Below are 25540 nucleotides of genomic sequence, written 5' to 3'. Positions count from 1 at the left end.
TGGAATGCCACAGGTGTAAAGCTGACAAGCACTACCTTTTCTTTCCACATTCTTGATTGTCTGGAGTTTTAAAAAGATGGTATTCTAAAAGACCTAATTTTATTCATCAACTTCTTGGATTCATGAAAGATTTGTTAGAACATTCAAATTAGTAAAAACAAAAGAAATATAATTAAAAATAGGTGGATATGTATTTATTGTATTATGATGTAATTACGATTCTCTTTTGAAGAACAACACATGATTGAACATGTTATTAAAAATATTTACACAAAATGGTTGTGAAAAAACAACATATTATATACTGAACAGATCACAGTGAACCATTTTCTTTCAAAAATTGTATACAGAGAAAAAGGTATTGTAACATCACTAGTAACACAGAAAGAAAGCATAGTTCTTCAATAGACTTTAGCAGTACACAAAATGCAGCAATAAAAACTTGAGAAGAAAAAAAAAAAAAAAAAAAAAACACTATTCTGCAATAAATTTCCAAACATTTTTTACAATCATTAAAACCAGTATACTTTGACAAACTCATTAAAACTAAGGAAGGGTGTCTAATCCACTACTTGTATATGCCCACTATTGATGTCAATTTCAAATGGTGCAAATATCATATATGGGTCATTTTCAAAATTCGGTGCCATTTGTTGTCCATGTGAAACACATTTTTTTTACAAGATGTTATAAAGTTTAAATGATTTTTCTTTTTACCATGCTTTTTAGCAGGCAATTTCCAGTGTAGAAACAATAAAATTAAAATAATTCATCTGATTTTTTATTTATTTTTTTTTAATAAAGAAGTTGAGAGGAAACAAAAATTCAGCTGTCCAAATCATAAAACTCAAAATGTTTTTTGCTGCATTACTTTCCAAAAATTCAAATTTTTATTCTGACATATTTTTTTATTGTGAAATATACTTTTAATTATGTTATAAAGAAGGTTTTAATAACCTTTTAAGAAGAATAGATGATTTTTACCAATTAAATACAGCTGTCCAGACATTAAGTCATGTCTGTTACCATACAATATTTTCCAACATTTTAAGCAACAAGATTGAAATTTTGAAATGACAACACTTGTATACCATTGAAACATGTTCTAAGAAAGAAATGCAAGCAGCCATCTTGAATGTTTGATTGAAGAAGCTGAAGCCTTTTTGTGTTAAGTATTTTTATTGCATGTCATGTCTGTTACCTTAATATTTTGTATAAAATATATTTATTTATAAATTTATTCAACTGATTAATTTAGATTTTTAGGTTTTTAATTTTAATTAAAATTTATTTTCATGTTTTTATGGAATTATTTAGTTTCCTTAATTTTTGTACTTTGAAATGTCATGTCTGTTACTGGTCATGTCTGTTACTCTATATAGTAACAGACATGACAATCTTGGTAACAGACTTGACATGTTTCAAGATTTGAAAGTTCAATTTTTGGGTTTGTTTTGTTTAAGTTTTAGTTGATATTTTAGGAAAAATTTTTTAAGGGTGGGGGGGGGGGGAGGGAATAAATGTAAGTTCTTACTTTTTGAAAGTGCATATTTGTTAAAGTTTTCATTTTTTCTCTTATCTTCTTTGTTTTTTATTATCACATTGTATTTACTGAATTGATTAATGTTTGCAATGTTATCAAATCATTTGCTTTATTAAACTTTATTTATTTCTGAAAATTACGTGTGCAAACATGCTACAGAAGTGCAGGCATTTCATTTCGGAGGATCGAGAAAGCAGGCAACTCTGCATACTGGCGCTTTATATCTAAGAAACCAGCATGAACCAATTTCGTTCTGCACAATTTCCGAATGTTACGACCATGGTCCTGCAGCAATTTGGGCTCACCTTCAGCCAATATTCAACGAGCTTAAGAGAATTTCCCCCGAAGTTGAAATTATTCACTTTTTTTCTGATGGCCCTACCACGCAATATCGGCAGAAGAAAAGTTTCTTCCTTTTGAATGAGCATATAGCAAATAATGGTTATAAGTATGGATCATGGTCTTTTTTTGAGGCTGGTCATGGCAAGGGTGCTGCTGATGGAATAGGGGGAGCCATTAAGAGAGCTGCTGACAAAATAGTTGCACAGGGGACAGATATACCCGATGCAAAAACTCTGTTTAATTCAATTTACACAAACATTCAGCTTCATTATATCTGTGAAACAGATGTAGAAACGTTTAAAAAAATAATTCCATCTGATATTCTGGTTTTAAAAGGAACAATGAGCGTACATCAAATTTTTTCTTTTGGGAACGACTCAATGTTTTTTAGGGATTTAAGCTGTTTCTGCAGACAGAAAAATGTCTGTGACTGTTTTACAGTTAATGTATTTGCATTAAAAGAAAATGAACAAGAAAGCACAGCCATGACAATAAATAATGCAGAAAATAATTGTAAATCTTTTTCTTCTCCTTTATCCAACAATTTTCAACAAGATATTCAAGAAGGAAGCTTCGTACTTGTAAAATTGGAGGGTAAACGATCGATAAAATATTTCGTTTCAGAAATAATCGACATCCAGGACAACAATTTTACAGTTAAGTATTTAAAAAAATCAGGAATCATGCAAAGTTCTTTTGAGAGGATGATAAAGAATATAATATTGAAGCAGAGGATATTGTAATGAAACTTCCAAATCTAACTGGATGCTCTTTTCGCCAATTACAATATTTGATGTTTGATGTGGATCTCTCCAAATATGATGTTGAATAAATAGCATTGTAACTCAAGAAAATACTAAAAAATAAAATGTGTACACATGTTCCAATTCTGTATCTGTGAATTTCAAATAATATATACATATTTGTTTTGTTTTTTTTTAATTTTATTTTATAGTAAAAAGTTATGTACTAAAAGAGAAACACATTTTAGCTTAATTCTATCTTTCAAGCTTTACATCAAAATTTGGCTCCTGAATTTATGTCATGTCTGTTACTTTGTGTCATGTCTGTTACCATTTCAAAATTTTTCTTAAAAAGTTTAAATTGACATAATATTGCTACAATTAGAGTTACATATTAATTGACTCTGCCTAGTATATATAAGAATGACAGACATTTTGCATTAATTGTTTTTTATAGTATTTTATATTAAAAAAATCCTTGTAAGAATTCTATATTAGTAACAGACATGACAAACGAAAGTATAAAAATACCATAAGAAATATTTTTTTATTCGAAAGTCTTTATTATATGGGTAAAATGACTCTATACTTATATTAAATATAGCTTTACATTATTGTACACTGAACTTAAATACAAAAATTACAAGAAAAATGTCCGGTAACAGACATGACAATTTTCATCATATCTGACCAAAAAAACATCAATTAAAAATATATAAAAGAAAAAAATGTATCAAAAATATTCAAGTAATATACAGAAATAATGTCTGTTTAATAATATTAAAAGAAATTTACTAATTAAAAAATTTTTTATTTTTGTCTTTTCAATTTCCAAATGGCACCGAATTTTGAAAATGACCCATATATGAGACTTAATGTATCTTCATAAAGAGAGAGAGAAATGTTACTCTGAGCAGACTTTCTTTGCAACTGGCTAAACCCACTGATATCAACATGCAATGCATCTTTTTCCCTTTAACAGGCGATGTACAAATTTTATCATAAAAAAATAAGCACTTTACAAATACTTTTTAAGCACCTTTAGAGAAAAAAAAATAAGAACCAAACATAGCCTAATATTTTTTATTATAGAACTATAAGTTTGAAAGAAAGAAGTTAAGTTGGGTATTAACTAAGCAAAAGTGTAATTTTATATATAAAATACCATCAGGAATCACCAAACATTTTTCAACATTAAAACTAAATTATTTAATATATATATATATATATATATATATAATGCAAGTTTTGTATGAAAAACTTTATTAAAAAAGACTTCCATCGTATACCATAAATTATTTAATTACACATCATTTAACAGTATAAGGGGAAAAAATAAAGATAATAAAGATAATAATAAAGATAATAATCATTAACATTTCAATTTCTCACAAAAGGTTGAGCACATCAATAAATAAATCTAGAACATAAAAGTCATACCAATTCTATTAAAAATACAAATAAAAGATTGTTTCACTTCAGAAATTTTACAAATACTTTCAATTAGTTCTATTTCTAGATTAATAACTTTTCCCAATCAATTACCTTTGTTAGTAAAGAAAAGTTTTTAGCTTGTCAAGCAAATAAGTGCATTAGCTTTATGTTCAATTTCAGCAATTTCCTTTTCCAAGAGAAATTTCTTTTTCTATAAAGAAATCAAGAAATTATAGTCTACCTGTCTTTATCTTATTTACAACTATTTCTTTTGCCATTTATTTCCCCAAAAGTTAGCAATCTTTTGAATGGACTGATATTGCTAATTTTCTCAATTTAATAATGTTTTCTCAATTTAATAATGAGTGGATTCTACATAGACTTCATGTTGTGAAACATGATATTTTTCAATTTGAATTTACTATTTCAATATTTTAACGAATGCTGAATCCTCACACACATTCATTATAATATTGAAATCGGAAATTTGATAAATACTGAATCCTCTTACAATTCCATATTTCTACATTTATAATCTTCAAGTAAAAAAATAATAACCTCTACCAATCATGTTTTCATGACATGAAAATTATCATAAATGAATCATGATTATCTGACTAAAAAATATATAAATTCCATGAAAATAGCATCCTCATAATGTCTTTTATCCTTTCGGATGAATGTACAACTCAAAACACTATTCATTTTTCACAATTTTCTCAGCTAACATACAACTTCTTATTGATGCAAAATTTACTGATTTCATCATGCACTCCAATATTTTTAAAACAAACTACTGACAATTCATACTTGGAAATAGTAAATGTTATCAGTTATTCCTATTCTAAATTCAACATTCTTTACTGATGAAAAATTTATTTTCACACTGGCTAGTTCTCTACAAAGAAAAAATAATAATAATAACTGCTGCCCATTACTGACAATTCATAATTGAAAAGGATATATTTTGTTTTAGAGACATATAAATCTTTCAATAATTTGTCCCTTATTATACCTGCAGGTACATTGTTAGAAAAATCACACTGGCATTAAAAATTTATTGAAGAAATAATTTTAACTGAGAAATTTTCTTTCAAGAATTGAAAAAGTACAATTGTTGCTGTATTGATTTAAATACATCATATGTATAAAAGTGCAAAATTGATTCATCACTTATATTTCTGCAGACACAGCCAATACACTTGCCATTAACACATGAAAAACCAGTTGAGAACGTCTCATCAATGCTTTACTGCATACTTCCTAATGAAGGTGTCAACCCTCTCTCAGCCATAAAAATTAGATATAGAAAGAAAGTCCAATACAGGGAAGGGAAAAAAAACAAAAAAACAAAGAAAATGAGGGGTTGGGGGGGGGGGAAGTATGATCGAAAAGTTTTAGGCTGGCAAATTAAATCTAAAATTTATAACAGAGCTACAGTTCTAGAAACAATGTAACTTAATAAATTCCATTTATCTAAAGTTTCTTTTAAATTGCTGTTTTTGTCGTTACAATGCTCACATGCATACAAACAAACATTGACAGATAGTAAACTCGTCGATGGATTTGGTTCAAGATTTTGATCTATACTGCAGATGCTAAAACTGTGTGGCACATTTTACTGATGTAGCCCTTTGCATTTTGAAGTTATCCTGTTCACTTGTACTCATACAAACACATAAAAAACAATGGGAATGGATTTCAATAAAAATTTAATTGAAATCTTCGAATTAAGTATTAAGAAATTAGACCTCAAAGCATTTTTCAAATTATCATACTCACAAGTAGACAGCGAGTGTTATTTAGAGGTTTGAATCATGGTTATTGAGCAAGATCTTGACTTCGAATTTATTTATTTATTATTATTATTATTATTGGCAATTACAATTTTTTCTCTTTGAATAGTTAGTACACGAAAAAGTAAAAAGGTATTTTATTGACATTAATTTATTTTTGTGTATCTTTTTGCAAGAGTAACAAATGACTTATAAGCAACTTTTAGCATCGTGAACATTTTGCTTAATTTTTATTTTTGAAAGTCTTGAATCATTCAGTGTATTCACTTTCAAAAGTCCATAATGAATCAAATGCACATTCTCCAGAATATTGATAAGAAATTCCAAACTTTGGCACAAAAATTGAAATAAAAATACTTAATCCACTAATAGAAAGTCACTAAATGATTTTGGAACATAACTAACAAATACTCTACACACAAATAATCTTGTGTTGAAAAGCAAGGATGAGCTGAACTTACTATAAAAAACATAACATGAATACATGAAATTATTTCTAAAAAGAAGGTTTTTCTCTTTATTTAAACAAGCAAAAGAAGATGAAAGGAGAATCAAGTTATAAGAACATATTTTCCGCATTCTCGTCAATATTTCCCTAAGATTCACTGACCTCCAGATTCATTAAATCTGACATTGTAAAGAAAATATAGCCTATAGTTGGGCAAATCTAACTTGTAATTATTTTTTTCCCATCAGAAAAAAAAATATAAGTACCTGGATTTAAAAAAAAAAAAACACTTTTAAGGTCATTATATAAGAAAATTAAGCAGTCTAAGGACTTTTAATCATACTACACACCCTGTTTAACAAGTGTCATTTACTCTTCTGATAATACTGGACTACTGGAAAGATTAAATGCATAACCCTGATTCATGCAACAACCCTCATTCAAATATATGGTTTTTACTCTTTGCAATTTATTAATCAATTCAGTGTTACTGCTTTAATACATCAGTTTTTTTCCAAGTTTCTTATACAAAAATAGAACACAGTTCCGACACAATCAAAAAGAAAAAATATTTTAAATTTATACATTTATAATACTATAAGAATTAAAAGAATTTCAAAAATATTCTTTGTTTTACATTAATTTTTTTGCTTAAATAATATTATCCACTTTTGACTCAAACATCATAAATAGAATTTATCTAGTAATTTAACCAACCAATCAGCAGTGTTTCATCAACTGAAAAACTGCAGCATTAAATGAATTTTTTTTATTTGAATTTTTAAAACCAAATTTCCTCTTTTAAAAAAAGGTGCATAATTATTTTTTTATGAGTGATAAAGAGTTAATTATTCCAGAAAATATGAATGCTACTGATCATTTATTGCACACCTTATATAATAATCATTTTTAAACAAGCATTATTAAGCTGTTTGGTTTGAAGATTGAAGTGAATGAGGGGAGAGAGATTCCAACACCTTATCCTTTGAATTATCATTTCAATATTCACATAATTTTCTAATGACAAAACTATAAGGACTTTGTGTATGCTGCTTATTTAATATGCTTGAAATGAAACAAATGTCATACATGAATTTAATTTACAAAATTTTAGGCTACTTATGGTTGAAGGAGCTTTTTTTTAATTGTAATTTCTTGATACACTAGAAGATGTCTAGTCATGATGTTATACTAACAATGTTATGTTAATTATTATTATCTTCGATAATAATAATGGTCTGATGGTCACAAATATACTAACAAAAGATGTAGTAGGAACTCCCATGCATACTGACACTGTACTTATGAATTATAATTTGTACTGCATTTTAGATAGAAATATATTGTAACATTAAAACTAAATAAAAGTCTGAAATTCTATGAGCTAATTCACTTCAAGAAAATTCAAATCAATGCTGATAGTTAAAAATGGATGGAAACAAACAAAGTCTGCTAACAGGAAAAAAAAAATGTAATGCTTAACACTCACACACACAAAAATGGAAGAAAATATTAGCAATAATTCCACATGATCCCTGAAGGTAGAATATAATGAATTAAAAATGGAAGAAAATATTAGCAATAATTCCACATGATCCCTGAAGGTAGAATATAATGAATTAGTAAGCATATAAAATAATAAAAATTGTAGACCTTAATTCATTGATCTTTGTAGCAACTCAATATAAAATAATGTTAAAAAAACACGAAGATGCTGACCCATGGCAAATTCTTATTTCATGCTTAGTTCCTTTTACATGCTGAAAAGTCAGTATATTTAAGCATTTAAAATTTAAATTCCTTAATGCCGAAAAAGAAGTTGGGTTTTGCACATTTGATAATGAAGTAAGTAAAAGGGATGATGATATCTGGAAACTCTAAGCAGTGGATGATTATAAATATTTTTTTCGGTACAATTAACTTCTATGTTGATGAGTTACCAATGCAAGCAACTTTATTAAATTACTTCTACAACACCAAATGAAAATACCATTTTAAAAAATATATTTAGACAAACATATATAATTCTGAATGATTGACTATGTGCAAAAAAAAAAAAAAAAAATAATAATAATAAAATAAGTTCGACTGTTGAGGATGAAAGTTTTGTTAAGGCTTACGTCATACATAGAGGACAGCAGGTAACTAATAACAAATTATGTATTTAAGAATCGTGAACTTTCAAATAAAACAACATAATAGGCAAAATTAAATTAGGTTGTTCTAAGAACTAAGATATTAGCACACTAATTTTTCCTCATTATTTTAGATATACAGATAATTAAATCTTTAAACCTATCAGTAAGTTTCTGTTTGTTGTAAAAACATCAGATTTAATTTTATGAAATCCTGCAAGTTTTACTGGTGTAGCAAATATTTTGATTTAACTCTCATAATTATTTTTTCTAACACTGTTTAGCATTCTTTTTAGAGACATATATGAAGGGAAAACAAAGAAGACTTCACCAAACCAAACTTTAAACAGAATTTTAAAGTTTGCAAAATAATAATTTTAAAATAATCAAGATGTTTTTCAATAGATATTCATTTCAGATTCTCTGATTCTATGATGATGATGTCAATTATTTAAACAAAATAGAAATTTACTTTTATATGCAACTATTTTATTTCATAATATTAGCTATATTGTTATTTACATTTGTTTTAATGTGTCTTTCCGCAATATCAATCATGTAATATAAAGCAAAAATGAATGACTTTTTTTTTTCAAGTATAACACAATATAAAATATTGTAAAACTTGGATATAGATAATGATACCTCTATAAATACATTGAGAATTTTGGCAATCCATTATAAAAATTTATTAGTAGTGAACAAAATGAAACATTTATCGGCTAGTTTGAGGAGTTGTAAAATATTAAACTGTTTTATTCATTGTCACTTATTTGTAATGCTTATTAATTAATATGATTAAATAGAGTGTATATTTATATAAAGTCCTGAAAGACAACTGAAAACTTGATCCTCCGTCATCCCCCCCCCCTTTCCCTGCATCTTTTTATAGTAAGCTAAAGTAAAAAATTGAAAGCGTAAGTAAAGAAAGTTTTAAATCCGATCATACAAGAAATAGAGTATTTGTAGTATTTAATTCTGTACTTCCGTACAGCAAGTAGAATCTAAATATAAAGGTCTGAACTAACTATGAATATGATTTTTCTCAGATTCAGCTTATTATTGCGCAATTCTAATCACAATTGGATATACTAGATCAAAAATAGAATTGAGGTTTGAATATCATAATAAACAATTCAATACTTAATCAGAAACTTTAAATTCTTCAAAACCCGTAGCAGCACATGAAACAACAAATTTTTCTCTCAAAAATAAAATTATTATACTCATTTCCGTCAATAAATAATTATATAAAATATTCATATATCACTACAATTGTTCTTGTACGTAGTAAAGGCCTAGCATAAGAGAAAAGAATGTGTAACAGGTAACATTCGACGGCTAATAAATTTACAATAAACTTTATCAAACATAAAATACATTAAATATTTTTTAATAAATAAAAAAATAACGTACTAAATCATAATCCTCTTCATCATCACACATAAAATCATCTTCAGCGTCCGACATGTTGATGCCTGTGTGATTAGTTGCCAATCTGAAAATTATAAACAAAAGCCGGGAAGATTTCAACAGTGAAAACAACAATCATAATCGGTTGTTGAAGCTCTATCATGCTGGAGCTTAAATTATTTATTTTTTTGTAAAAAAAATCTATAAAAGAAACAACTACAAAATTATATACATTACAGATCATTAGATATTTTCCAGGAATGTGTAATTTCATATTTACAAATCGTAATGAAATTTGCTTTCTTTATTGGAGACTATTTGAAACTGTTCTAATAAATGGTGAATAAGCCACAAAATGAAATAAGGATCTGTTTCAATTATATATAATATATTTTATTTAAGATTATGGATTAATGTTTTTCTATTTTATCACTTTTTTTTATTATCACACTACATTTCAAGCCAAAATGAGTCATCAACAAAACAACTAAAATCCAGCCCTCTAGTGGCTAACAAAATTATTATATTCTTGAAGGATCATTATTATTTGTGGTGTTTCAAGGGGTGGAGGTACGTTATGGAAGCGAATCAAAAATGTCTTCCTATTTATTTTTTTTTTTAAATGAATTTCTTTTATTTATTGTTTTTATTTAACACTTATCTTCACTAGTATATGTGATATATCAAACTGTATTGTATAATTAAACAGTAGAGTCTGATAGCGGACATATACTATTGTATGTGTAGTACTTTTGCTTTATAATATTGTTTTTAAACTTATATTCTTAAGTATTCATTTTCTATGAAATAATACTAGATTTATCTTTTTTGTACAGTATTTTCATGATTGTTATAACGACTTGAATTGTAGTGACTTGAAAGTATGAGAAAAACTTGACAGCGTGTTTTTACACTCTGTTAAATCGTAACGAATATTAACCTAATCTTTTTTGAAAATAGTTGATGTACTTTTTTAACACAATCTAGTCTCAAACATGAGTAATGGACTGCCTGAAATTCTTTATTTAAAGTGAGACAGTTTACCATATACATTTTTATGTTTGATTTTGAAAGAAAGAATCTGAAAGATATATTAATCTGAAGAGGGAATCTGAAAAATATATTAATCAGGTGATAAGATGAAAAAGAAAGGTTCATTCAGTATTAAATATGAAATTCAGAATTTGGCAAAGCTTGTGAGCAGACATGAATTGCTAAGAATCAAATTCAAAATCTGTTGTTGAAAGAAAATATCGGATGAATTTCTTATGTTGGGAAGTATAAGGATAGAGGTCATTTGAAGATCAAATTTGAATATTTTGAAAAATGATCTATCAAATTATATATCTACTTTTCTTTTATGTACGATTCATTATCCTTCTTTTATTGATGTATCTCTATATGGCAACCCCCATCCGACCGACAACTAATTATAATGGGGTAATTGCATTAACCCTATTGGTCAACTGAATGTAGACGCCATTATTTAATTTTCGTTTGACCACGTTGCACGTGTGCTTTTTCAATCTTCAGCTCCCGCGTTCTTTTATTTGGATTTTTTTGTGATGGCTGCTGCATGGGGAATGTCTGAGGTAAGTGCGAGAATGTTTGGTGAGAATGATGTTATGTGGTATGATGAGAATGTTAATTTAAGGTATTTGTATGGACTAGATAAAGATAAGGAGACGTTTGAATTTTGTATGAAAGCGGGTTTGATTGCGAATAAATATGAGCGTTGTAAGTGTGGCAAGGACATGAAATTGGTTGAAAGGCATGATATAAGTGATGGTTTTGAATGGAGGTGTAAATCAAAGGTGAAAGGACAAATGCATGACGTCAAAAGGAGTGTGAGAAAGGGTTCTTTTTTTGAATGGAGTAGACAAATTTTGACAAATCAATAGAAACATTTTTGTCATTTTTTAAGTTACTTCTTTCCTGAAAAGAAATTTTACTAAATTGAAATATGATCATTAAATACTTTAATTCAAAAAATAAAGCAAGAACAAAGTATTTGAGCTTGTGTGTTAACAAAAAGAATTTTTGAAAATTTAATTATAATTTATTAAAAATAATTTGATACTGGTAATTAAATGACTAAAAATGAATATAATCCTTCAAAATTCATAACTAAATGTATATATATATATATATATATAGAGAGAGAGAGAGAGAATATTATAAACATAATTTTGCAAATGTATGGTTGAAAGAAACTTCTGGAATAAACCTTCAATATATTTTACCATTGTTATAATTTCTTCATGGGGATAAAAGATCGATTATAAAGAAACACATCTGTTGACATCACAATGTAAAAGCAAAATGAAAGTAATCTTTCCATTTATTAATTTTATTTAAAAATTCTCACTTGATTTTTTTTTTTTTTTTTTTTTTTTTTTACACATGTAGATTTAGGACACACAATTTTAGATATCTGAAAGGAAATATGTAAGTTTTAGGGATTTTTACCTCTTCACTTGAAGTGTGAGAAATTGCAACAGTTTATCTGGAGTGCATGTCAGAAATAAAAAGGGGGGAAGGAGGAGCCATTTGGGTTAGGAAATAAGAGAATGCTTTGGAAGGAAGTAATTGGGTGATTTAAAAGATTAAAATATATCATTTCATGTTTGTTTTAGACTCAATATTTACCTTAACCAAGTATATCTTTCTGATGTACAGTTTTATTTATTTCTAAAAATTGTGACTGAAAGATTCTCTTTATAATTCTGTGTTTCTGCATATACTTTTTTGTAATATGTATAGAAACACAAGTATACAGAGAGAAAATCTAGCAAACATTTTTTTTCCCTTTGAAAAATTTTATATCAAATGTAAATGCTAATAATAATGTCAAAAGGTAATTATTAAAATCTTGAGTAAATTAAAGAAGAAAAAATAGACTTCCATTGTAAAAATTTCCGTTGTAATAATTATATTAATAATTTTTATACATTAATTGTAGTAATTAAAAAATTGTTGTCCGATTTATTTCGCACATTTTGCATTATATAACAATTTCACACCCATATATCACACTAGTTCATAAAATCTGTTATAGAATTTGCTTATTTTAACTCCCTTGCATCAGTTTTTAAATTTAGATCAAATATTGTAGACTTAATTGTTACTGGTTATAGATATCATATGAAAATTCTAATTTTAACAGATGTTATTGAAATTCTGTTAAAATATGGAAGATAAGAATATATCTGGTTTCTGAATTTCCATAATTATGCGATATATAGTTTTTTTTAGACACTGCGGTCAGTTGATTTTCATGGTAGTTATACTTCATTTAACTGTTTTTCCTAAACTGGTTGACATATTATGGAAACATGTTATTCCATTGTTTTCTTATTCATAATTTCAATAATAAATTACTATATTAAAATATGGTGAGTGTATAGGCTTTTAATACCAGACAGTTTTGCTTTAGGCATTATACTATTCCAAATTTTAATGAATTTTTATTCTATTTAAAAGCTGGTTTGAATTTGATTTTCCTTATTTTAAATCTTATAACAAGTATATTTTCTTGTTTAACAGATTTTTTTTTAAAGTTTGTATTAATTATTTTATTGCATTTTATGGTACTTATGAGTAGCATGGATTAAGGCATGTACGAAAGTTGTGATTACGAATAATAAGAATTTAACTATCCTTCTTTGTTGAACTAATTTGGAAACTTCTTTGTGAACTAAGCTTGTTTGTTGTTTTTCCCCTGTCGCCCATTATCTGATAATGTCTGTTTTACTAATATCTTTTAATTAATTACTTTTTTTTAAAATTCTTCATAATTCTCGTCATAAACAGTTTTTCTGGTTCTCTACTTGTAATTGAAAGATTAATTTAATGGCATCTAGGATATTCAAAATTTATTAAAGCAATGATATGCAATTAGTTTAGAAAGGGCTCATTTTAACCTAATGCCTAGTATTATAAGCTAATAGAAAAGTATGAGATTTTTGCAGACAGTACATTGTGTCAATTCCTGTGTATATATTTAGAGCTGTATATTGTATCAGTTATATAATTTATTACTGGAATAAATTTTTCTGAAATTTTTTTTAAAGTTATTTTTTTTTTTAAATTTCAGATAAATACTTTGAGTCTTCACATTGTTATTTTTCTGGCATATAACAGATAAGTCTTATTTAGGAACAAAATTAGAAAGAATGATTAACTAGCATTGAAACTGTTGCAAAATCCATTGCTTTTTGTAAAAAGATTTTATTCATTAATGTTAACCAAAATAATTGATTCGTAATGCATATCACAGTAAAAGGTTGCAGAAAAAAGTTTTTTGTCTCTTTTCTTATGAATGGTATCGATACTATTCCAACAGAATTTTTGATTTTGTTTATGAGATTGCACAACAGTTGTTCAACTAAATGATAAGAATTTTTTTCTGTACTTAAGTAATTTGTCCTCTCTTATCGCCTAGCTAATCAGTTCACTTTCCTTTCTTGATCACTGCACTTTGTTATGTAAGTAAATTAATTGGTATTAAGGAATGTAAGAATAATAGCTTTATGGATAATTGAGGGAGACTAGAGTCCTTATCTACCATATGTTGATTTGAATACGAGAGTGGCACTTCCCTGTTTTTCATCAAAATTCCTATTTTAAGAGGATGTTTAATCTTCCCTGAAATTTATTGTATTTTATGGTAATTTTATAGCATCTATAAGTACATATATTTCAGTTCAAATGTAATTATTCTCATTCTACTATTTATGTAAAGAGAAAATTGAATTTCAGTTACTAATACTAAAAATCAATGCATGATTGATTTTTTTTCATTGTTTATTGAAATTATGAGTAGTAAGTACAGTTACTGCTTACTTAGTTAAAATGTTTCATTTCATACTTGAACTTACCAAAATACATTTTCTATTAAATCCTTGACAGTAAAGCCTTTACAGTGTAATAATGAATTGAAACAGAGAATGGATGTTAAAATTATGTATTTATACTCTGTTCCACCTAACTTGGCAGTAGAGTATATTCTAGGCATGCCGAATCGCAGTCGTTGTCAGAGGAACTGGGTTACTTTAAACTACAAAGTTACTTCAAATGCAGATCGCTGTCGAAACTTTATCTCGCAAATTTTTCGCCAAATAGTAAATATTTATTAGCTTAAATATCATTTAAAATCAGATAATTAATTTTTTTCCTTAGTTTGTTCAATATTATTGATACATTATTTTAATAAATCATTAAAATTATTTTATTTCGTTTCATCGCTTTTCTAAAATCTTTCAATATTCTGTAAAGCATAGTTCGGCTAATGTTTCCCGAAAAGATATCTGTATCATCGTTCACATCTTTTAAAAGTATCTAATGTTGGGATCTCATTTCTTCAAAAAAATGCATGGATTTTTCGTCAAATACGGGATAATGTAAAATCATCATATTTTACAAGACTTGAATGTTTACCTATTGAGCCTGGTCGTTTCTTTCCATAGGCATTTAAAGGACTGGATGTCTTGATTTCTTTTTTCAAACGGAAAACAGTTCTTTGCGAAACATTTGTAAGATGCGAACCTTTATCGATGATTTGGTTGATAGAATCTTAAGGGTTTTCTTCCTCGGGGTCGAGAATAAACATTAAATATGTTTCTGCGTACTGCACTTTTTGTTGGTTTCAATCGTCTTGAAGGTGTGTACAGCGCAGTCGGTGATAACACTTTTTCAGACATTTTAGCAGTGAATAGAAATGACGAATTCAATAAATATTCAACAATCGAAACTAATAATTACTAATGTCATTAACAGTATTAAAAATATCAGCTGGTAAAACAGCGAGAATAAAAAATTACGAGTTATGATAATAACGGTTGCGAACTGAATGAAGCGAAGTTGGCGGAAACGTACAAGAAAAACGCGCCAAATATTTGACCTTGGAAGACCGGTTCTAGTCAAAGTGGAATTCATTATGTCAATTGTTTGGTTTTATTCGTTCGCTTTATTTACAAAATACTTAGCAGATAAGCACTTCTAAATTGAGTATAATTTTAAATACATGTGGATAAAAAGGGATTTCTGATATTATTTGATAAATTTCTGCGCATTTTAGCTCTTTTAAAGTCAAATTGATGGGGAACTCTTTCCCAACGCGGAGCCTCACATTTTCTGCCTTTTACGATACTGCCAAGTTAGGGTAAAATATAGTTTAGTAATAATTTTAAATGATTTATTTATATTTGATTTTTTTTCTTTTCAGAATTTTATATAAAATTATTACTGCAAGTAGCTATTCTAATACAAAGGAAAATGGCTGAAAACAGAAATAAAAAGAAAAGAATAGCACATATAGGAAATATGGCAAATGCTCTGGTAACAACAAATCTGCATTGCGATGATGAACTGGCACAAGCTGATTGCGATCTTGTTTATAACATAATGCAATCTATGGAGAAATCGCAAAACGCTGTGTCATACCAGCAGCTACAAGAAAACCGTTCCAAAGATAAAGAAATTTCACGTACTAATGATTCAAAAATGAAATCCCGTAAACGGAATAATAAGTCGCCTAGAAGCTCCAAACAATTAAAAAAAAATATTCCAGAAAAAAGCTTTCCCTTAATGGCAAAGTGTCAAAAGAGTATGAAATATTTGAAGAAAAACAGGTGTATTCCTAAACCAAGAGCTCATGTTGGTTCTCTTCAAGGGCTCCTGCCAATCCCAACATCAAATTTTAAATCTAATTATAATAATAACAGTATTTCAAACAACACAGTAAACTTTAAAGATCGTACTATGAACATAAAACAGTGCTCCAAAAAAAGTGGTTGTTCTTCTGACTTGAATGCTAAGCAAAAGAAAAAAATTCCCCATTCTCCAGACAAATCCTGTGGCGAAGATACTTTTCAAACAGAAAGCTTTGAAAAAGAAACCAAGGGAATCGGCGATACTGATTCAGATAATGAATTTGAAAAGTTTCTTCAGAAACATCATCCAGAAAAATATTCTGCGTCATATAATAATTCAGGCACCCGAATTGCTCGCCGAAATATCAAAAACACTAATAAAACGAAGAAAAAAAGAAATAAGCGGTTAAAGTGTGATACAAAGATTTCTAAAGTTACTAGTAAGAAATTGTCCGATTTTGAAGAATCAGCTGAAAGCGAGAGGGAATGTATTGAAAATAACCATAAAGCTGAAAATTCTTGTAGTCGGCAGTTCCTTCCAAAAAAGTTTCGAAGAATTATTGAACATACTAATAGCGACGATAGTGCATCAGATACTTATTTAAACGATTCCGGCATTTTGAATTACGATTCTTCCAGTTCCGCAAGGGATGAAAATTTATTAAATAAATCAACAGACAAGGAAACTGTGAGGGATGCTATAAATTTGGACAATTCTGGACGGTTAAGTGTGCTTCCATCGGTACCAAATTCAAATGCTTTATTTGAGCTTAAAAACGCTTTGAGTTGCAATGAACTAAAATTCAAATTGAAACCATGTTCTGTTTTGCTGAAACGAGACCCTGCATTAGATAAAAAAGCGGCTTCATTGCAAAATGGCAATTCGTCATTAACAAATATGGTACCTTTTTGCAATTTATATGATGATGATGATTGTTGTATCATAAGCGAAACTTCAACAAATGATTTTATCAGCCAAGAATCTCAAAACATTAGGCAATCTGTAGAACAAAGAAATCCTTCTCAAAGGAAATCGGCAGTTCTCTCAGAATCTTCTATTTCGGAAGCATTTCCTGAATTAGATGGCACACAGGATAAATCTATGTGTACTGGAAAGTTAAAAGATAGCAGCTCATGCGAACTTAGAACACAAACTGATACAAGTTCATTGATTTCTAATTCTAAGTCGGCTAAGAATTTATTCGAATTCAAGAGCATAGAAAAGCAGGGCAATGAAAAAGTATCGAGAAGTGTTGATACAACAAAAAAATCTGCACTTGATACTACAAAAGATGAGAGTTCAATTGTAAATAAAGTAACTACTTACTCTAATGAAAACATAAATTCTATTGAATGTGAAGAAAAAGGTGCAACCAGTATAAAAAGCTTAACTCGGCATACCTCAGATTTATCGAAAGATGAAACTCGTGTTTCTTTGAACTCTAATAGACCAACATCTACAGAAAAGGAAATATTTAATGTTCAGATATTATCTGTGAAATCCTTAAATGAGTCGGATGTTGTTATTTTATCAGATGATGACGAGGAAAAAGATTCAAAAACGATACCTTCTATAAATGTGACAAATGAAAATGTAGCAGAAGATTCTGATATTGAAATTATTTGCCTTGATTCAGTTATTGATAAAAAGAAATCTGTAAATGAAAACGCCAAAGAAGTTTTGAAAAATGAAATCCACAATAAAGTAGATACTAGTTTAAAGGAGAATTCGAGTTGTTCTTCAGTCCAGCCTATGGTTTTGGATGAGGAAGATTGCATAATTTTAGACGTTGTAGATTTACCAATTGAAAAGCACGCTGTAAAAAATGCAGATAAGATGCAGCAAAGTTCTCAAATGAATGTGATCTCAGATCACATTATTAAGATTGAGAAAGAGAATTCAAATAAAGGTGAAGAAACAATTTCAGATAAAAAAGTAGATACAGGGAATACAATTTTAAAAATTTTGGATACTATCGACTTTAATTGTATAAAGAAAGTATTAAATGAGACTACAATCACTGATACTCAGAAAGTAGAAAATTCAGAGAGTATTTCAGCTATAGCTGAAGATACGTTGTGTGATGTTAATCAAACTTCGAAGGAAGACGGGACAGTTGATTCGTTTCCTAAGAAACGGAAACAAAGCCAAAATGATACAAGTTTTCCTAGTAAACCAACTTTGATTGATGTAAATGTCACGCCTGTTGGTAATTCTGAAGTTAATATTAGAAGTGTAGAAACTTCACCAGTTAACACACAAGAACATAATTTTGTTAAAAATTCTAATGTTCCGCATAAGATTATAAAAAACGATTCTGAAAATATGCAAGATTCACCGAAATCGAATATATCCTCAAGTAGAGATTGTGATAAAAGTTCTACCTTTTTAAACTCAAGTACTGATCTCGTTGTGCCAAAATTATCCATCTGTGAGAAAGAAATTATTGCTTCTGATTATAAAACTAAACAAGATGTTACGTTTCATGCAGGAAAAAATCAACAAATGCTTCCTGTTTATCCTAAAATGGAGAGTTACGAAAGTCCGTTTGATGAACTGGATATTATAGCTGCTAAATCCATTCAAAATTTAGGTGAGCATGAAACGAAAACGGTTTTGCCTCTATTAGATCTATATAGAGCAGAATATAAGAAATTTATGGAAATAAAATGTACTGAACAAAATGTCAGTGCAGGCTTAAAATTATTAGAAGAACAACAAGCCAAAAAATTAATGGTCATTTCTTCATCTATAAAAAATCTTGTGAAGAATGATGGATGTTTCCATAAAGTGAATAATGAATTTAGAAATAATCAAACTGAACATAAAAGTTTTGCTAAAATTAGTCATGTAAAGAAAGATGAATCTCTGGATGAAAAAAAACCTTTAGAAAGTATAAAACCGCTTTCAAACGGTAATTACTGTGATATAGAAAAGGATGACAAGGTTAGAATTTTTCACCCGTCTATCGTTGAAAAGGCCTCTGAAGTTATAAAATCAAAAACAGTTGGACCATCAAGCAGCCGAGAGGTAATATGATTTTTTTTTTTTTTTCATTTCTTGATTAAATTGTGTTGATTTGTTTTTCGTTAGGTAGCCATTATCTGTTGCCTTTTTTAAAAAAAGAAAAATTAAACTTTTAAAAAAATAGTGAATTGAATATTTACTATTTTCAATTCAGAGGCGATTTGCATTTAAAATCCCCCACCCCAAAAATTTAAAATTTAAGACCTCGAAATATTTAAGGTGCTCCTTGCACATACGTATATATCGCAATATCGGGTCTAAAACTTCTCGTCCATAATCGGGATAACCGCCAATCAACTGCGTCTCTCAAAACAAACAGGGAAAATACACAGTTCAAACTTCGCTTATTCAGAACATCTTATAACGAGCTAAAGAAAATACAGGGTGGGCAAAATATCCGTAAAAACTTTAAAAATTCATAAAACCCGCTAAATAAACGGTTTGCAGATTTAGCATCTATAAGTCGTGGGATTTTTTTAGGTAAAAAAAATTAATTAAAAAAACTGCCGATTGGTGGCGCTGGTATGAACGACTTAGTTGGAAGTATACAAATGAGACAGGCGGTTATAAATACTTACGCTGTTGATCCCGAACCAGTTCTGACTTGCATTGTCATGTAAGTGAACAAGGAATGCTGAGTGGGAAAGATGCAACTTTGTCGGTGAAGCTGTTGCACTGCGTAAATTCCGATTTCAGAAAAATGTGAAAATTGGGATAAGGTCTTTAACAGTGACTGTTCCTCATAAAGCCTGTTCAGCGATTTGAGGAAACTGGATCGCTGTAGAATCTTCTAAGATCGAACCAGTCTAAGGCAGACATTTTGGGCTCGCGTTACAGCCGAAATGGAAACATTAGCATCCGACTGCAGGGACTAGCAGTGCAAGGGAAGCTGACAAGACGCTTGGATTTACCACCATCCTCGATACATAACATTCTTCATGGATATCTTAATCAATATCCATACAAATTATAGTTTAGCCTTGAACATTTACCGTTTGATAGAGAGAGAAGTATTTGCGAAGAAGTGGGCTCTCTACAAAGTTGAACAAGATCCCTCCTGGTTCTTTTATATCTTGTGGAGCAGATGAAGCTCATTTTTAGCTCTATGCCAACGTTAGTACACATAATTGTCGCATTTGGATGACGTCAAATCCACGAGTGTGCACTGAAAAACCACTTTATCCCCCTCCAGTGTGATATGGGTTCACTGGTTCCTTCATCGTAGGATCATAAATAGATGGAAAACGCTGGCAATAAATGCTCAGCGTTTTTTTAACATTTCTGCGCGAAAAGGTCGTTCCATGTTTGAGTCAAAAAGATGCGCTTTCTACTGTTACGTTTATGCAAGATGGAGCAAGTCACACTGCCATTCCAATCAAGGAATTCCTGTTACAGCCGTCTGGGGAAGAAAGCATCAGCAGACGGTGCTAATTTCCGTGGCCTCCTCTTTCTCCAGTTCTGATACTAGCAGACCTTTGGCTATTGCGAAATTTAAGATCCCTGGTGTATCGATCCCTCCATCCAATCTATTGAATTGAACAATGCAATTCGCCGAGAGCTGTCACGTTTACAGCTAAACATACAGCCCTCTGTCGTTGCGGGATTTGTTACGCGTTTGCAATGTGTTATCATCTGTGGTGGTGGACATGTGGAGCATATGTTGCTACAATAAATGAATCATTTTTGCCTGCCTTTTCTTTCACTTGTGTACCAAATGTTACCTGTTGGCTGTTTTTTGAATTATTTTTTATTTTACTTAATTTTCTAGGGTTTTATAAATTTTAAAGTTTTTACGGACTTTTTGCCATCTCTGTATAAAAAAAAATAACGCTCTTAATGAGCTGTTTTCCAGAATGATGAGAAGTCATCATGACGTTACGTGCAGGATTATCATATGTCTCACGTATCGAATAAGTGCCTGTGAAGCTTTGATTCTCTCAATATTGAACCGGCTGTGCAAATTCTATACCGGTGAGTCGATTTCTGTATCAAACGACGGATGTAGGATGCAAAGCGAGGAAGTCCTTGTTGATAACTCGTTTTATATCATGCTTTCCTCGTTTCACATATAAACCGTCTGCCAGAATAAAAATTTCCGCGGCCAGTTGAGTAATGAAAGAGTTAATGGACGATTGTGTGTTATTTAAGATCAAGGTATTATAGTAGAATAGCAACGATGTCAGTGAGCCGGTAGAACATAGCCGGAACATTTGAAGAGCTTATGAAGCTGCATTCAGTAACACAACAAAAAAAAATTGAGGATGAGATTTGATCATCAGAGAAGGAAATGAGTCTCAACAGGGTGTTAACCTCCTAGTGAAATAAAGATGACAAAAGCATGGGTAAATATTGCGTCGAACTTTGAGAAGCATCACCGTATTATGTCAATAACTATGCGCTCTACAAAAAAAAATTCATTTAACGATGATGTTGCATTTTCGCCAATTTTTGAAGCGTAGCCGAAAACTTATATCTTTAGGACAACTATCATGTAAAAAACAGTGTATGACATTTATTCTGTCTTTTTTACCACCTTAGATCTTATCGAAGTAATTTGACAATTTAAAATTTTATGATTATGCAATGATGCATTTTCATTCCCCACTCTTAATTCCGCGTGAACCTTTCTTTTTTAGGTTTATAACCATCTGATTAATTGTGTATGTGCTGAGTGTGGAAAGCATGCAGCGTTTGCGTGTCTTGGCTGTGCTAAAATATATTATTGTTCTGAAAAGTGTGGGGTATGTTGTTTTAAATGTTTTTAATATATATATCCGATTATTTTTATAAAATGTGTACATTCTCCATTGTTATGTTTTTACAGTGTTTGCTATCATATATAAAAGTACTATATGTTTTATATATTCAAACATTGTTGGTTGATGTCCAACCTCACGCAGCATCGAATAAAATCGTAGGTGAAAGAATCAGTGAACTCGTTAAACATTAAGCCCATTTTGATTTACTTCCCTTTGTAACATTTTGTGAAACCTTCAAAGGCCAAATATTATTATGTTCCCAAATATTGTTCATGACCATGTTTCTTTTTTAGTAATTACATGCTTTCTAGGATTCTCAAGCAAAAATATATTTATAAAATAATAAACATTTACATTTAAGAAAACATTCTGAATTTTATATCGCCTGTCAAAGTTACTGATGCGTCTGAACGATAAGTAAAGTATCGGTTATTGGTGATTGATCCTTGTGTATTAAGTGGTGAAGTATATAAAATCATGTGTTATAATATTTTTCACTTCCTAAGCATTACCAAGAATTCCTAAATCAGTCATGATATTTGACAACTTAAAATTGGGTAAATCAAATATCTATCTTCCCATAAATTTTTAGTATTCACTGCAATGCATGCTAAACAGGATAATTGTTCGCAAGATGTGATCGTTAGTTTTAGAAACTGTTTAGTTGCCGGATACTGCAAATTATCCAAAACGCATTAAGTACTTGAGGCCTGAAGTCATGAGTGGATTCTGAAAAACTTAACAAGTATAAGGAAATTTCAGAAAGATTATTGATAAATCGAAAGAACAGTAGAAATTTGAATTTAACTACATGTTTCTAAAATAACTAGCGATAAATTGATTTTTTTATATCATCGTTTTTCCTCCGCGTGTATAATTCTTCGTTATGTATTATTAGAACTGAATAATTTGTATTGTCAGTGTGCCAAGTTTCAAAACACTGACTGTATCGTATGGTTGTTATTATTATGGTTAGTGAATTAAAAAAGATTTGCATCCCACTTAATTTTTAATTCATACAAACGTTTTGAAGTAGAAAATTGGAAAGTACCTGTTTTATCTTTAAAATCAGAATAATCTTTACTTATTATATTGGGTCGGAACTCATGAATAGCAAAAGCATTTTTATATTGGTAATTTCTTATTATTAATTTAAGCTTTAGCTTGCATACGAATGGGATAAAGGATTAAAATAATCAGACAGCTCAAATGAGGTATGGAAATCCTAATCATTTACTGGTGCATAAGTTGCATCGGCCCTTTAAACAAAAGTGAAATTTCTGCTAGGAGATTATGTTTGCCACTCCTGAAAAAGTAGGATAATGCTCTGCTTATGTCGTTTTAAGCATATGAAGAATTAATGAATTCTTGCTATCATATGATATGCAAATATGAGGGGAAGGGCGATGATTATAAATATAGTTTCACCAAATGTTATTGCTAGTGCTAATAGTTCTGAAGTTTTCCAGCATCATGCTTTATTTAAAACTATTTAAGCGTTGTAATTTTGAGTTTGCTCAGCGGAACCGTAGGCTGAAGTTTGACAAAGACCAGGACCATTTATATCAGTCATGCGGCTAGTATACTGAATTCGAATCCGAATCAATTTTTTGGGAAGTCCTCCTGAAACTGTATTTTACCTCGAAGTGATGTTAAATTTACATTGGTTATTCCTTTAAGGATGATCATTACCTTCTCATTTTTTTCAGAATTCATTATTGAAAAAAAAACCAGTGGCTTTGGGAAGTATTTTGACCATATAATGATCATTTCTTATGCTTCTATGAATGCTTCAATATGTACTCTGGAAATTAGCTATACCATGAATTGTGACACTTTTTTTTCGGCTGAATTAAATTTTTACTTTTCTTTTTCTGTAAATCATGACAATTTGTATGCACTCAATTAATTAAGCTGAATTTGAATTAAAAATATTAACATGTATTGCATATAGAAATATTTATGTTGTTTTACTAATATTGAATATGAAATGTGTTATTTGCCATATTTCATCCTGCATACAGTAGTTTATTTTGAATAATTTTTATTTACAGATGTCTTCTTGGAGCAAAGGTCATTATGCCACTTGCAGAAAATGATGCCGCCACGTGTTCATGTACAATTTATATATCATTGTATTACTTGTTTTTAGTAGCTTGCATTGTATGTGAAGATATGCAGCATGAAAAATGTCCAGTTCAATGCGGAACAATTTTTTGTCTGTTTTATTGATGTGTTCAGTTCTTATTTTAATAGCCAGAAGTTCGAAGCTTAATCTATGTTTTCTAAGTTCCTGTATATTATGAAAAAGTATGCAGTTATTTTTACGAATGTACATTACTTTCTGTAATATTTTTCATTTTTTCTCTAAGTCATTTTATTACGAGTCTAATTCAATGTAATGTAACCATTACTCCCATATTGTACAGTCATTTCAAATGTAAAAAATGTTGCATTTATATCCTTGTACTCATATAATTTATTTTTGTATTGTGCTCATGATTGTTAATGAGTAATACTTGTATTTGTTATTTTTAATAAATATGAAAATAAATTTCTATATTATTTTGAGTATCATTTTCTCTCATTTGTGAAAAATGGATTTCTGCGACGTGGGAAGAAACAATTTGCTGACTTGAATGAAGAGATAAGCGTACTTCCATACTGTACTGAAGAGCCCGACGAGATATCTGAAAGTAAAATTGTTGTGGACTGCGGTCGAAACTGATCTGGTATCATAAATATCTACTTACATGAATACCAAGATAAAATCCAATTCTTCAATGGCTGAAACAGACATTTGGATAGTATTTCCAAGATTATTTCGTCAATATAGGGGTTCTAAACAAGTGCAAGTTTTTTACGTCTATTTCAAGATGTGTTTGTGAACAAAGAATATGACAAGTTATCGAAATGATTGGACATCATTATTCACAGAGGCCGAAACTGGATTAGAAGTGTAAGTTTGAGAATCCTTAAGTCCATCTTCCAAGATTAATACCCAGTTTAACTTTCTCGTATAGGAAGAGAAAGCATTGTAATAATCAAAATTTTGACGAATTTGCATGTTTTAAACCTCCTTAAATCCAACCAAACGTTTTTGGAATTGCCAAACTCGATAACTGAAATATGCCTCGAGTTAGGTGCATTTTTGTTGCAACTTGTCACAAAAATTGCAATTGTCAAATTTTTTGTGGCAATCAGTTGATAAAAAAGTGTCGAGAAAGCGTGTCGATTCGACATTCT

The 25540-nt window shown here is 29.5% G+C and overlaps 2 protein-coding genes across 2 annotated transcripts in view; one reads left to right on the top strand and one right to left on the bottom strand.

The window, feature by feature from the left end:
• LOC129961604 (COP9 signalosome complex subunit 2) overlaps positions 1-9969 on the bottom strand; it is a 31345-nt gene extending 21376 nt beyond the window's left edge. Inside the window, exon 1 of the mRNA XM_056075110.1 lies at positions 9858-9969. Within this exon, the coding sequence (XP_055931085.1) occupies positions 9858-9911 (54 nt within the window). The 5' untranslated portion in view covers positions 9912-9969. The remainder of the gene's footprint in view (positions 1-9857) is intronic.
• Positions 9970-10379: 410 nt separating this feature from the next.
• On the top strand, positions 10380-24784 carry LOC129961782 (uncharacterized). Its single transcript, XM_056075348.1, has 4 exons — positions 10380-10424; positions 16081-19538; positions 22172-22276; positions 24349-24784. Exons 2-4 carry the CDS (start codon positions 16131-16133, stop codon positions 24391-24393), a joined length of 3558 nt encoding a protein of 1185 aa, XP_055931323.1. The 5' UTR covers positions 10380-10424; positions 16081-16130; the 3' UTR covers positions 24394-24784.
• Positions 24785-25540: the final 756 nt, after the last annotated feature.

The sequence above is a fragment of the Argiope bruennichi genome, chromosome 2 (genome assembly GCF_947563725.1).
Source record: "Argiope bruennichi chromosome 2, qqArgBrue1.1, whole genome shotgun sequence".
NCBI lineage: Eukaryota > Metazoa > Arthropoda > Arachnida > Araneae > Araneidae > Argiope > Argiope bruennichi.
Note: the sequence above shows the minus strand (reverse complement) of the source record. Positions and strands in the feature narration are given on the sequence as shown.

What these genes read in the sequence shown, in the direction of transcription:
- LOC129961782 (XM_056075348.1), top strand. Translation starts at nt 16,131, where the DNA reads ATGGCTGAAAACAGAAATAAAAAGAAAAGAATAGCACATATAGGAAAT. An exon ending in GACCATCAAGCAGCCGAGAG is followed by an intron (nt 19,539 to 22,171) that starts GTAATATGATTT and finishes TTTCTTTTTTAG; the next exon opens with GTTTATAACCATCTGATTAA. An exon ending in ATTGTTCTGAAAAGTGTGGG is followed by an intron (nt 22,277 to 24,348) that starts GTATGTTGTTTT and finishes TTTTATTTACAG; the next exon opens with ATGTCTTCTTGGAGCAAAGG.